Source organism: Alligator sinensis, unplaced genomic scaffold (genome assembly GCF_000455745.1).
Source record: "Alligator sinensis unplaced genomic scaffold, ASM45574v1 scaffold505_1, whole genome shotgun sequence".
NCBI classification, from domain to species: domain Eukaryota; kingdom Metazoa; phylum Chordata; order Crocodylia; family Alligatoridae; genus Alligator; species Alligator sinensis.
Genome location: NW_005841940.1, coordinates 2,054,311 through 2,069,499, shown reverse-complemented (window position 1 = coordinate 2,069,499; position 15,189 = coordinate 2,054,311). Strand labels below are relative to the sequence as shown.

Here is a 15,189-nt window from a genome sequence, read left to right as displayed (position 1 = left end):
CCCCCCAGTATATGTCCAGGTAAATTGAAAAAAAAGAGGAGTTGCAATTAGCACAGCAAAACATAAACCTTCTCAGTTACAGGAAAAATACATGGATAAGGAAGATAGCTTTATACTTATTAAGGGAACTACTAATGACAGAATGTTAGCTTTAGGGGGCATCTGTGTACCTAATTAGGACTGGATGTCTTTCTTTAGAAAGACATCTCATACTTTAGAAAATATTAGAAAGGCAGATGATGTATTGGAAAGAGAATATAACTATTATGGACCCAAAAGTAGTTAGGTCTGACAAAAGTATAACGAAGGATAGAAAATAAAGCACTGCACTAAAATTATTAGTAGATAATCATGAACTTTTTTCCTTTTTTTAAAACTCAAATTTACAAGCTAGGCCATTTTTAAAAGAATGTTTTCTAAAAATGTGCATTGTATTTTCAAAGGAATATAATAAGCCTAGGTTCTTGGAGTCAAGTGAAAAAAAAGACTAAATCTGTACTTGGAACCTGTACAGTCAAAAAGAGACAAGTAGGAGTAGGAGAAAACATTTATTTTTAAAGAGAAAGTCTTGCTGCTTAACCTTTTCTAAAGGACTAGAGTTCCTCTTTCTTCTTTTCCCTTGGCTGTTTGGATTAAGCATCTAAAGTGAGTGTGGGGAAAGGAGACAAATAAATATATCCAAGCAAGACACTAAGTTATCAAAATATTACTTTTTTTCCCTCTATTTAACCCCTCCCACATCATATAGTCCTCTCTCTGCATGCAATACTGAATCAATGCTATCACCATTCCTTGTACACATACGTCATAATAGTTACATTTCTAGTAGAAGAGTCAAAGGGTTTAAGTTTGGAAACCTTTAATCTTTTCTACAGGAAGAAAACAACCACATACTATGAAACTGTTTGAAAAATCATTTTACTTAGCAGAGTTTTGAGCCCTGCTATTAAAAAATTAGATACAGGAAAGTAGGGTGACAAAATCCTGAGATTTCTGCCAATCTGCAACAGTATTACCCATTTACACAAATACCATTTGAAATCACTGAACATGATTCAGATCCCTTTGGTTTAGCCACAGTTTAAAAAGCTGTCTTGATGCAAGCTGAACTTTGTGGCAAATCTAATCAAAGCTGTGCAATTCACAATAGTTTTATGAACATTAATGTTAGATAAGGCCCTAACAACATGCAATGTTTATTCCTGCTTGACGGAAGTTTTAAATTGTAAAGCATTAAGATGCAAACAGACATTAAGGAACAGAACCTGAATTCAGTTATACCAGTGTCAATCTAAAATGATGCCATGGATTTCACTGGAGTTGCTCTAGCTTTAATGGTACGATGGACTAAAATATGGTCCTAAACCTGGAAAAACTACAGTAATCCATGCTGATCCTCCCATTGCTAAGATTATTTCCTCACACTGTTTACTTGTCTGAAGCATTCCAAAAAGGGCATTTCCACTGAGAAGAAAAGTCTACTCTTTGCTTCTGCCATCAGAAATCCAGTTAAACAATATCTCTTTTTCTTAATTTTTACCTGTTCTAAGTCCTTGTAGAAAGGCTTGTTAATCATTACCAGAGCCAGATAGTCTTCTCTAAGCCATGCCACAGGACACAAAATCTTTTAAAAAGGGGTGCCAAAACTTAGGCTCCTAGGTCCTTATTTGGGCAATTAATGATTTGGCAACCTAATTTTAGATACTGGGTTTTAAATGTTTTGACCCCTTCCATACGGCCCAGGGAGGGGAGGGAGAGTGTAAGTCTAGGAACAGGACATCCAATATCTTAAGCCAATAAACACAGACATAACAATTCTCCAAGGAGTCAGGGGTAGAACAGTCTCTCCCTGGCAAGATAAATCATCCAAGGGGGACATGCCTATAATGTGAAATATGTAAGCAGTTTGGCAATAGGACAATAAAAAGTTATCACAGAAAGCAAAGGGAAAAGTAGAGAAATAAGACCTAGTCCAATCCTAACTAGCTTCTCCTTTTCAGAAGTGCAAGAGCAACATATGCAGCCATTATTCTTCTGAATCATCTGACTGATTCAACATCCAGCCTATCACTGACCGAAAAAGGGGGTATTTCAAATTATGGGAAGAAGAGACTATTGATATCAGAAGACCCCATGCAGAGAGTCTACAAGGTGTATTGTGCTAACATTTTTATCCCAGTATAATGGGTGTGAGGGAAAGTCCTCCACCAACTACACTAGCATTTTCTGAGAGCCATGCAGTATCTCACCTACATACTATTTCACCAACACGCACTTTAACATATGCTGCAGAACTTAAATCTGAGCCAGGCATATTCCTCACTCAGCTCTCTAAGTATTTGTTCTTCACTTTGCAGCATAATAAGTTACCTATAACTCTGACTTATACAGGTAGAATCACATTGTAACAAACTCCATTTCAATTAAAATTCCAGGACAATGAAAATATTTCCAAGCCCCAGCCAATGGCTCATAGTAAATAGTGCCAAGTGAATCATATTTAAACAAAATCCATTATTACTAGAGTCATTACAACAGACACCCTTTCCAGTCCTTGTATGCATAACAGTCCCGTGAAACAGAATGGACACCTGTCCTGTGACAAAATTGAACAGACAAATGTAATTTGCAAGTCTCAGATCATATGAGTGTACAGTATTCCTCATTTGGAGTAGTCTCAATTATAGCATTTCAGTGCTACAAAATGTGTGATGCACCCTTTGAAGCATGTCATAAGGAGATCCCACCTGTAGTGTGGTAACTTCTTGACTGAACATCATTATAACTTCCTGTATCAGATTTCAGTTTCAGTAACAAGACTTTGGCTGACAACCTTATCTACATCCCTTTTGTATTTTTAGGGAAGATGCTATTGTCACTAACATGGTTACTCTCTAATGATGTTGGGTGTAAAATCTGGCTGGACTGCCTTAGCAAGTTCCTCCGCATACATTTCGTATCTACCCGTCATCTGGAAAAAAAAGCATAGTTTTAGCCTCTTAAAGCAGCTTGCAATTAGCACAGCAATTCCTAAAATACAATTCACAACTAGGTGGGCTGCAAAGAAATTCAATGACTGCAGATGGGTTCAGACTACGAGTTAAATTGAGAGTCCTCACAAACTGACTAGCAGCTGGGCTGTGAGCTCAGAAACGGCTCACAGCTGATACCAGTTTGGGAAGTCTTGCATTCCCAGGTCTCGCTTCACCTCACCACTAGCAAGGACCACTATATTTGGTGAATAGAAAATAGCAATTAATGCTGCTTTTTTGGCAGAGAAATAACAGGCTTTTAAAAATAGTAAGGTCTTAATTCAGCTGATCTATACACTTTACCAGCACTCTGATACAAACACTACTGCACAGCTGCACACTGCAAAAGCTAATGCACTTAACATTACAGTCACTGCTTTGTGTACAGTGACTCTCCTCGCCCTGTGTGTTCAGTCATATCTTCTGATTACTGATAAAAATAAGAGCTCTCAGCTGTTTATTTTTCTTACCACACAGACCCAGTGCAGGTAGAGGAGGAGCTGTGTTCCCTCCTTTTTTGTGCATCTATTTAATTTGAACTAGGGCAATCAAATTGCAGGGGTGGTTGAAGACTTTCAACTATTACCCCAGTAACAGCTGAGGGACCCCACTGCCTTTGGTGACTTTACATGGGTGTCACTGAGGGCATTTGTGCTGTAGAACCTTTATTCACATAGGAACTTTTACAGCTTTGATGATGGTAACATGGTCACCTGGTGATGAGGCACAGTAGGGCAAGAACTCAGTTTGATTTTCAGATTCTAGGCATTTAGAAAGAACAATTTTTATACTGAAAATGAGTCCATTTGATATGGAAATCATTGACACACACATATAGACAGATTCCACAATATTCTTGTCACAGCAAGTGTCTGTCTAGCCATTATGCTTTTGACCAAATCTTTCTGAATATGACTCAATACAGTACCACCTTTCAGAGCATACAAAGAGTCTGAAATATTGGTCCTGACAGGAGTCAACTGCTCCCTCTCTTGTCTGAATGAATGATGAAATGCAAGTAGGGCAATTTTTTAATTATTTTCCTTCTGATAATATTAGTGGAAGCATTTAGTTGGATGTAGTGGCAGATTCTAGAACAGATCATGCATCTACTTGCTGTTAAGGATTGTCCAGGATGGGGAACAAATTCATGTCCACCAGAAGTGTTAAAAAAACACCTGTCCTGCTCACAGGTAGGAAAGTGTTGCCATGACAAAAATCTCAGCTCTCATGGATGCCAAAAATATTAGCTGCCCCCTTCCTACACCCTCTTGGATGGCAAATGCCCTTGTTATATGCTACTCAGCTATTAAAACTTCCTACATCCCTGGTTTCCATTGTCAACACTAAATTGCTGCATGCTGCAAATGCAAGACTTGAAGGCAGCATAAAATAAATTGAATCCAATATAAACATAGTACCTAGGATATTGTATGGATTATTCAATTCATTTTCTTATTTACAGTAATAACTATCTTTTCATTTGAATGCATATTTGTGCTATTACAGGGCCAGGCCTCATGTACTCCCTGACACACTAGACACGTTGTACAGAAAGGACCCCTGATTTTAATAGTACTGCAAAATTCGGCACCAGCATCCCACAGAAAACAGGGCTCCTTTGCACAGCATATAGCTCCAAAGCATCCAAAGAGCTCAACTGTTACAAGTATAAGCAATGAGGAGAATGTGATGGCTCAAAGCTGGATATAATTCTGCATAGGCAAAGATGTACAATTCTCTGTTGCCCTAACTTCCCTTTTGTTCATAGCTACCAAGATCCAGTTCCTGAGATGAAACTGGTTGTGCAATATGTTTGTGCAGGTTTATAAATTAATGTAAAAATCTTACAGTTTTTTCCCCCCAAGTTGAAATCAGAGTACCTTTTTCTGCACAGTGAATGCTACAGCCTACAGGATCCAGCACTGTTGTATATTATGCTATATGAAAAGATAAGTATTTCCTTTGCTTTCTGTGATGTCACAGCCAGCATTTACCATTTCTTTTCTTGGAAGTAAATGCTGAACATTGAAGTAGAATATCTCTGAAGCACTCAGGCAGGGAGAACCAGGGTATAAAGGTTACTACCCAGGGGGGTTGTCATCCTGGTTGCCAGGAGTCAAAGTGCAGGCTGGGTTTGGGGGTGACTGGAAAGTCTGGAGTTCCAGACCTCTAGCAGTTCTAAGGTTTAGAACTCAGGGCTTGTCTACAAAAGATACTTCAGAAGCTGAATCCAAATCAACAAAAACTGAGAATTTAAAACAAATGTTTTTAAAAATCACAGTAAATCCATGCGTGGGTCCTCTTACCGAGACCTGAAGGAGCCTATATTAGGTTTAGTTTCATTCAGCAGTCTTTTAATCTTATATTTTTAAATTCAAAGATATAAGCGATGAATGGAGGCAGTTATCCAGGGCTTCAGACTGTCTGTAGACTCTGGAAGTCAACACTGTATCAGTTAACAATCTGGTTATCTTCACTCTGTTCCAAATGAAGCTAGCACACTGTCCCAGGGACCAGGTCAGGCTTCTTTACAGAATATAAAGACTCACCTTAAAATTCCATTTGTCACTGACTTGCCTGCAAAGGTTTAGATCCATCTCGGCAACCAAAAGCCCATCCTGCGTGCGGGACAGTCCAGGAGTTCTACTGCCATCTGGGGCAGCCACGTAACTCGAGCCATAGAAATAACCCAAGTCATGGTGTGCTTAACAACAATAACAATATTAGTAACAATTATAACCACAACAGATCAGTCCATAATGTCACATGCTTCACAAGTTCTTTTCCCAAACCGCCTCAGGACTGCTCCTCTTGGTTCTTACCCAGCTGGGCTCTTGTTGAAGCTAGGTATTGTCTGACTCAACAAGCCACCGTAAGGCCATAGGATAAAATTGTCTCCCTGACCTTTAGTGATGTCCTCGTGTAGAGGACAGCTTCCATGTGTGCCATACTTAGGTAGGAATCCACCTAATTTGTGAGTTTTACATAATATGTTATTTTGTTTGCTACTGTTTAAGAGTCTTTTCATTTGAACAGGAACTTAGTGCGTTTTTCCACACACTCCCCGGCCCCGGGGGGGGGGGGGGGAGTGCACTTTAATTAGCACGTTCCAGCAGACTTGATTGAGTCTGCTCCAATATGTTCTAATTTGAATGCATAGGAGCAGGCATCGGACACATGTATAGGTGCCCTAAGTTAGCATCTTCTCTCATTTATCCCACAATTAAGTAAATGCAGGTGGCAACTTCACAATGTTTTTCAAAGCCACCAATAAAGCATGCAGCTTTAGGTCTCCAATGCAGGATCAAAAAGTTAGCCACATGCATCAGACATGTCTGCAGTTCTGGACTGTTCATTGAAAAACAGATACTGCTGGCCTCCCTGGTACAGCTGCCGCAAAACTTAAACTCTTATGTCTGGCTAAGACAAGGACCTGGTAGAAGTGGGCTGGTTAGGGCTAAGGCTTAGGCCCAGGCCAGATAAGTCAAAGATGCTGATGGCTGCTCTGGAGTTTGTGATGTTGCTGAAACTGATCTCATGACAAAACAGGCTACTCCGGATTTGTGACTACATTACTTGATGACCTAGCAGAGTATGAGTTGATTTGGCTTTCCGAATTCATCTTTTTTGTTTTCATGCCTACAATGAGTGCAAGTGATCTATTATGGGTTTTTTTCTTTTTTCTCTTAAATGTCATTTACTGCTAGTGCTCATCTTTCCCTGTGATATTCCCTGGAGCCAACATTTACAATGTTATAGAAGTAAAGGACTTAAGAAAACTAGCTGAGTACATTTCAGTTTGCTCTAGTGAAAGTGCCTCTGAAGTCTTTTACCACAATTAGCTCAGGCTCTTACCCCTTCAACCTCACTCAGGCCTAAGGGTGTCTGTGCTAACTGGTTTGGCTGGGGGTTATGAGTTAAGCCCTTGACTGCTATTTTAACCCAAACTATTAACCCGCCTACTTTGCTGGGAGGGTTCAGGCTAGATCACTGAGTGTTCACAGTTCTCCACTGCCTTCCTATAATTTATCTTATGTTCTCAGAAGGACACACAATTTCTCCCAAAACGCACTGGGAAAGAAACAGAGTGTCTCAGCCTACTGCAATAGGGAACAATGGAGGGTGCCTCTAGAAGTCTTAAGAACACTCACCAAGTCAGAGTAACCCTGATTTGGCTTTGCACTCACACACAGGTACAAATCACTCAAGTTAAATGTGCAGGGCGGACATACCCCTAATGTCTAGCTTTCACCCATGAACTATTTGTAGAGAAAGCATTAAAACAGGAGCAATAAGACCACATTTCTGACATTAGGATTGTTACACAGCTGCATAAGCTAGGTGTCCATAGCCAACTGCCACAAAAAATGGGGAAAAAAATTATAAAGGCAGTAAAATAAAGGAGTGCAGTAACATAGGACATCTTTACACCTACCGAAAGCTGCACTAATTAAAGCACCCACAGCATCACGTATTCAATGTCCCACACTTCAAAATGGTGGCAGGGGTGCTTTAATTAAATGGTGGCAGGGACACTGAAAACACATGATGTGGAGACTGCTAGAGTGGGCAAATTAGCACGCTCCAGCAGACTCAATTAATCGAGTCTGCTCCAACACGTACTAATTAGTATGGCTGTGCAAAGCTCTGGTTGCCAATTCAATTCGAAGAGAGTCGGCCCAATTTGGCAGCTGAATCTCCAAATCCAAATCAAATCGAATCAGGAGACCCATTAATCTCTCCAAATCAAATCGGAAGCCTCCGAATCTGACCCTAACATCTATGAATCTATGAATCAATTCGGAGAGATTTGACGATTTTGGCCCAAACACAGCTTTATATGTTTTTTCTACATACCTTGAGGTACCAAGTGCGGCTCGTGAACGCTGAGATGGTAGGGCGGATGGAGCATCCCACGGGCGTGTGGGGGACCCCCCCACGCGCTTGGCAGCAGACCCATAAGGAGACCAGAAGTACTTCTGGTCCACTTCTGAGTCCGCCACGGAGTGCATGGGGGGACCAACACCCCCCCCGCCGGTAACTGGTGCCTCCTGGGTCTGGGGGGCACCTGGGTTTCCCCCATGGCCAATCGCCGAGCCGGGGGGGAGGGTCTACCGTGCACTTGGCAGGAAGTACTTGTAGTCCACTTCTGGGTCCACCGCCAAGCGCATGGGGAATCCCCCCACGCTCCCATGGGCCGCTCCGTCTGCCCCACCATCACAGCATTCACGAGCTGCGCCTGGTACCTTGAGGTACATAGAAAAAAAAACATATAAAGCTGTGTCTATGGCCAAATCGCTGATTCTCCGAATCAGAATCAAATCTTCAGATTCAGCCGAATCGAATCGGGACAGTGATCCGGATCAGCGAACTGAATCGCTGTCCCCCCAAGTGGGCCGAATCCGAATCGAATACTGCCTTCTTCGCACACCCCTACTAATTAGCACGCATCGGAGCAGATATCCAACATGTGTATAGGTGCCCAAAGTCTCCTGTACATTTTAGCTGACACCTAAACACGGGTACCTCATATACTATAAGTTATGTGACTAGTTATATATTAACCTTTTCACACAGAAGATTCAATGTCTCATACATAAGTCTGGATCTGGACAACTCAAAACTAGCCATCTCTCCTATTAATTTACCCATATAGCTATAGTCATTGGTAATGAAATCCCTGACTTTTGTAGATTTTAAATAAGAGCATTAATTATACACTACACCAACAACATGGCAGATCTGTGGGGTTTTGTCTTGCAACCCTCAGAGTTTGTGGCCTAAACAAATGATATAGAAGCTCCAAATAAGGACTTCCAGTGACCATATGTCAGGAAAGTGCCTTCTATGCCCACCACGTGAAACAGCATTTCCAAGAAATAAGGCAACCATCAGATGCTATCATAGAAACTACAGGTAGTTAGCAAGAAAGAGACCCACTTCTTCAGACCTGGGATATCAACAGCTCTAACGTACCAGTGACTGTTTGCCACACATACCTTTCCTACCATCTCCAGACGTGAACGCATTCATGTAATGTTCCTGTGAAACAAAGGACAGTTTGAAATGAATCTGTAGATGGCACTATAATGCTGCTTCATTCAAGAGACACTTGCAATACAAGGGATGTAAAGTTTAATAAGGTAGCTTATATAAACTAAGAGTTTGGAATGCTTTGCCTGGACCTATTAAGACTTGTCTGGCTTACCAGCAACAGCGCTGGAAGTGGCCTAGTTTCTCAATTCAAGATAGTAATTGTCCTGTTATAATGGACTAGCCTGGAAAATGAGCATTTACTTGGGCAACTGCCTATTATTCATGCAGCTTTGGGGCATAAAAATAGTGATATCAAAACATTACAGCTCTTGTAACAAAACCCCCAGGTTTTTCTTTTTTAAAAAAAAAACCTTAAAAATGTATTCCCTCCCCTTCCCCAACCATTTCTAACTTTCTTTCTGCCCTCTCTGTCCCTTATAAGTGATTACAAGCAGTACTAGGTAAGCTAAGCTAAGTTCTTATATTCCCTTATAGTAACAAGCTCCTTTTATATTGTAAATAGTGTTCTATTATGTTTGTATTGATTTTGACTGTTTTATATTGAATTTATATGATTTAGGCCTATGTCTGTAAAGTAATGTCAAGTTTCCATTTTGTATGTCAAGCCTCCATCTTGTGTCCTCTGCCCAGGTGTAACCCATGTTGTAACTGTGACTCCCGTCTAACCAGTCTCATGTAAATTGGCTCCTGAATGAATGGGAATGAATGAGGGTGCTTGAGTTACAAAGGTAGCAGGCCTCTACTGAATGATCAACTCAACGACCGGACCATTGCCTTGAACTGACTCACCCAGGAACCACAGACCTCATCCAGGAGCAGAACAGAAATCCAGCATTTGAAAGACAAAGACCCTGCAGAAACCAGCAACCCCACCATTGTGTCCTAGCAGACAATGAGGACACCTGGATCTGCACCTAGGCATCTGAGCAGGACTGTCCTTGCCTGGACATGTCCCTCCCATAGGAGACACAGGTAGCCCACCCCTATAAAAGGGGTGGTAGAGTGTGACCTCCTTGGGACACCCTCTCCATCTGGACCAGCACTACACTATGCCATCCATCCACCCAGAGGCCCTGCCAGTGACCCCCTCTGGACAACACCTTGCTGGAGAAGACTCCAACTAGCCATCGAGGATCTACTCACAGCCCAGGATAGGTAGCTATCACCCACCTTCCTTCCCCAAGCAAAGGACCTGGACTCTGTCCCTATACACCTCAACTTCAATCCCTCCACCAAGCCTTTTTCTCTCCTGCTACCATTCTGAGGGTGTGTATGTGAGTTCATGTGTGTGTGTAGGAATCAATACCTTTGTGGGGCTTTTTGAAACCCCGAACTGGGTTTTTGTCTTACTGACCTCCCAACCCTCCTTGATTTCCCGGCTTTCTCCCTCAGTTCTCTCTTCCTCATTTCCAGCCCTGATCTCCCAGCTTTCTGCCCCTCCTTTCAGCCCCAATCTCTCAGCTTTCTGCCTCTCTGTTTCCTGGCTGACTCCTCCTTGCCACTGGGCTTCTTCCCTCACTTCCACCCCAGCACCAGGTGACCCTGAGTAACCCCAGGGCACATTAACCCTAAGTCCCAGTGACCTTGAGTAATCCCAGGGGCCACAGTGACCTTAAGTAACCCCCAGCCCCAGTGACCTCGAGTAACCCCGGCGCCACTTGACCTTAAGTAACCCCAAGCACCAAATTACCCCAACGCCCCCTAGTGTTAACACAGAGCCACCTTATGTGTGTGTACATGTGTGTGTGAACTCATAGTGGTGTTTGTGTGTGTGTATATAATTGTGTCCAACAGCGCAATACTGGGATCCCGAGTGTTGATCTGACGCGTGTCAAGTCAACACTCTGATGTAGAAACATTTAAATGAAGACATTTACACACAGCAGAACAGGCTGCCAACAGTAAAGCAGCTCAATCTCCCTGCTGACTATGAATAACAGTAACACTTTCTAGTCCTCAAAGCACATGACAAACAACTAGAAGAGTAGAGCTCAGACTGAACAGAGAACTACTAGAGTTTTCTGAGTATCCTAGTGCTATCATATAGTTTATTACCTAGGAGCACGGTGTGTTATGATACCTGGAATACAAATCTAAAGCTGCAAAGCTACTTACAGTTCCCACTCGGTTTATGGCACACGTAAAGCAGTGGTTAGCAATGGCTGCGTTTCTTGCTTCAATTGGCCACATTGACTCACTGCAGAAGAATAACAAAAAGGGGTGGTTCGCCTTTCTTTTTGCAGCTGATAACTAAATTTGGATTCTTTATGAAGTTGAGGACACACACAATCTTGAGTTTCCCCCACCTTTTAAGACAGGTAATAAGAAATCAAATTTGTCTGAATGCTAAGAAAAAAAATATCCACCCGTCATGTTCCCCTTCTATCTGGGGGTTTCACAATCATTTCCAAGTCATTCCCTCAACCTTGGCTGAGGAAACAAGACAGACATCTTAACAAAAGCAGCTCTGTAAACTTCTAATAATTATCCATTCATCTAGTGTTTAAACTATACAGAAAGCCAAAAACAGAAAAATGGGAAAGGACATCTCCATTTAAACTTTCATTCTTTTCTGAAATAGGAGTTCCAATTCTGGATGCCACTTAAGATTCAGGCTGCCTTCTTCTCACTGAGCATATAAAAACACAGGAATCAGATCCTTAGATTCCCTACTCCACTAAAACCAAGAGGACAGAGTGTATGATCTTCTGCAAATCCTTCTCATGACAGCATGTACCTCCCTGATACCGAGAAGGGCATAGGTGGATAAATCTAACTCTCAAGGAGGCTCGGGCATATAAAAGATGATTACTGGTTTACTGAAACAACATGGTTTATGGCTCTGAGCCAAGCTGCCAGCTCTTATAAGAAAAAGGGATTTTACTGAAAAGCTCCTGCAAATTATAACTTCATGAAAGGAGAGAGAAAAAGGAAAAAAGAATATATCCATAATATTATCACAGACAGTTTTCTTCCAGTTCCCCAGGAATAGTTTTTTTGCATCAGACTCAAGAGTTCTCTTCTTGCAATAAAAATTATATCCTTAAAAAGCAATCAAGAGAAGAAAGCCAATAATTACCCTGGAGCACCCAGAGAAGCAATGAAGTACCTCACGAAGGTACATAATTTCTGTTTACTCTCTTCTTTATGGGCTGTAAGTGGATCAACATCATAAATATTCTTCTAAAAGTGGCGTTTGTGAAGGCCACTAGAAGAGATATTGTACTTGTTAAACTCATTTCTAAGAATTTTTCCAACATTAAACAATCTAAAACAGTCATTATCAGCTCTTATATTGAAAGAGAATTGCCTCAAACAGCCTGAATGACAGGATACTACTTCAGAATTACTGTCACTCTCTGCCCCTGGACTGGGATTGTTTATGGGCATGTGATTTACCTTCACTGAACATTTGTCATAATTACACTACAAATATGAAAGTCTCTCTGTTCTGGTTAGTTGTTGTATTCAGCAGAGGAAAAAAATTACATGAAAGGAGAGAGGAGAAAGAATGAGCTAAGGAAAATGTGGACGTCAAAACTCTAAAACAGGATTCCTCAATCCGTGCTTTAAAACCCTCTTTTCTCTCTCATCCTGGTCAGCAAGACTCTTGGTTCCCTGTGTAGTTCACATACTTGTTACATCAAGAGAGCCCCCTGCTTTATTTTAGCAATGTTGATTTTTTTAATAGATTTTCTTCTTTCATTTATGATTTGCATATTACATTTCACCCTCTGAGAGAAACAGCACTCTTTGTTCAGTTCAAAATGCCTGAAGAACTGAAAACTGTAAGAGACAAAAGTCAAGTCTGGGAGGGAGGTCACCATGGACACAGAATTTTGAAAAGGGAGGTGCAGTTGCTGGGGTGCATCATATATAAAACAACACATTTTTCTCCAGTTAAAAATAAACTAGAAGCTTTACTAATATGCTAGGGGTCTAGGGCTGTATTATTCAGTTTAAGATTGAAGCAAAAATAAATACAACTTCATTGTAATTAGTTAAAACAGTCTACAGGGCTGTGAAATAAGAACTCCATTACCAGGAGCAGCTAGTAGACAGAGGAATTGCAGAACAAAGGGTAGTGTGATTGGTGGAACATCAAAACCATTAAAACAAAAAAAGAGAGGGTTGTTAAAACCTGTGGAATGAAGAGGTTAGAAGGTATCCGGTAGATTATTATGAGCCATGAAGTCAATTGACTCCCTCAGCACTGCCTGACTCGAAATGCTGCTGCCACTGCCAGACAGTTGGTCTTGAACTTTGGGTGGAGCAAGAATCAAAGTGGGGTGTGTGGCAGGCCAGTAGGGGGAGCTCTTGCATTGAGCCTCCCACCTCACTACGCCCATCCACCTTCCGGACTCCACGCGTCTCTCCAGGGGTGCCTAAGCCCTGGCAGACCCCCTTTCGAGCCCCACCAGAGAGTCCGGGGGTAACATGTGCTGCCACCACCCCAAGAAGGGACTGTCTGGGTCCTGTGTCCTCGGGGAAACATAGGCCTAATAGTCCTACAGGTACTCGACCCAATACAAGAACTTGGGGCATTTCCCCAAGTCGGGGGCCAAAAAGGATAGTCTCCCTTAGTCCGCTGACCCAAGGGGCCTCTTGGCCATAATTAAACCCACCCCTCAATAAGTCTCCCACACTAGGTATAAAGGAGAACTTTATTGGTTACAGAGGGTAGGGTTAGAATAGAGTACAGGGTAGAGCAATATCAGAGAAATCCCATCGAGCAAACTCCTGTGGCTGGGGTAGCCTTTGATCTCGCATCTGAGTTACTGCAAGCTATATATCTAGTTGGATCTCAGCTAGCTTCCTTACAAGTATCATCCAGAGGCTGTTGGAGATTCCCTCTGGAGGCAAGGGGTCCTTGATCATGGGTTTTGAGAGAGAAGATGGTCCCGCTCTTCTTTGTTCCTGAGTATCCCTCATGGCTGCTGCTCCCCGCCTCCTGGGCAGCCCTTAACTTATATAGCCCTTGTGACCTCATTTACCTGGTCTGATGGAGGCCAGCACCTGTTGGCTGTCAGCCAACCAATTTGAAATACATCACTAGTTGCTGGGCAGACTCTAGCCCACCAGGAAGGAAGCCCCTCACCCAGGTGTGTGATGTCAGTCACGTAGGCAGAGGGAGCAGGTTTCCCCTCTCCCTCAGGAATGTATCCAGCTCAGGTTACCTAAAGAGATAGGGTAAGGATGTGTCTCTCTGCTGGGCCCATCCTTATCAAATTGTCACACAGCAGAGACCTCGGGGAGAGACAAAGGTGGCTTTCTGCCACAGGGTGCAAATGCACCAGTGCAGCCTCCCGGATCTGTCCCCGGAGGTCACTTACCTGGGATCTAAGAACTGACCAACTCGATACTGTACCTGATAGTTCCTACCTGGAAAATGGACAACTGCCCAATCACTAAGCATGCCTCTGAAATGTCCACTGTTTTATATGTTTATCTATACTACTATTGCCCTAAACAAAGAGACATTTGCTTAGATGGGCTTCATAGATCACAGGGGCCTAAGTTATAGAACTGGTTAAGGCTGCATGCAAATACTTAATCCACCAGCCCCTCACCTAATGAAGGAGGGTGAATACTGTTGAATAAATTAATAATATTATCATGCAAAAAGTTCCGCAGCCATGTGTCCCCTTATTGAAACTATGAACAAATATAGCTTCTTCCTTGGGTTTGACTCCTTCTGCAACAACGGAAATGGATTTTGTGTTGCTCAGAAAAGGATGATTGCTTAATGAAATGCTTGGCTCCACCCTCAATATTTCTCCTTCTAACAGGAACATCTCAGAGACTGCAAAACTGGTGATCTACTTAGACCAAAAGTGACAACTTCTTTTCTTATTGGTACTACAGTAACACCTAGATAAAAACTGAAACTGGAGTGCCACTCTGCTGGACACTACAATAGCGAAACTGTGTCCTTGCCCCAAGAGTACACAACTGATATCAGCTTTTACTTAGCAAGCATGACTCTCAGTTTCAGATGTGGTGGAAAGGCAGAAGAAAAGGGAAAAGGAATTCAGTAGATTCATTTATGCACATTACTTTGCAGAACACTAACTCTTTGAGTTTGTTAAATAACACT

General features: G+C 42.1%; 1 protein-coding gene across 4 annotated transcripts in view; it reads right to left on the bottom strand.

Moving 5' to 3' along the window:
• Positions 1-516: 516 nt before the first annotated feature.
• The window catches only part of UPB1 (beta-ureidopropionase 1), a 30,269-nt gene continuing 15,596 nt past the window's right edge, over positions 517-15,189 (bottom strand). For 2 of the 4 annotated variants that reach the window (XM_014518155.2, XM_025199277.1), the window contains exons 7-10: positions 11,208-11,289; positions 9,035-9,077; positions 5,585-5,739; positions 652-2,971 (exon numbers count right to left, since the gene is read on the bottom strand). In XM_014518155.2, the coding sequence (XP_014373641.2) occupies positions 2,888-2,971; positions 5,585-5,739; positions 9,035-9,077; positions 11,208-11,289 (364 nt within the window). In that variant the 3' untranslated portion in view covers positions 652-2,887. The other 2 variants (XM_025199276.1, XM_025199278.1) reach the window with 2 other exon arrangements.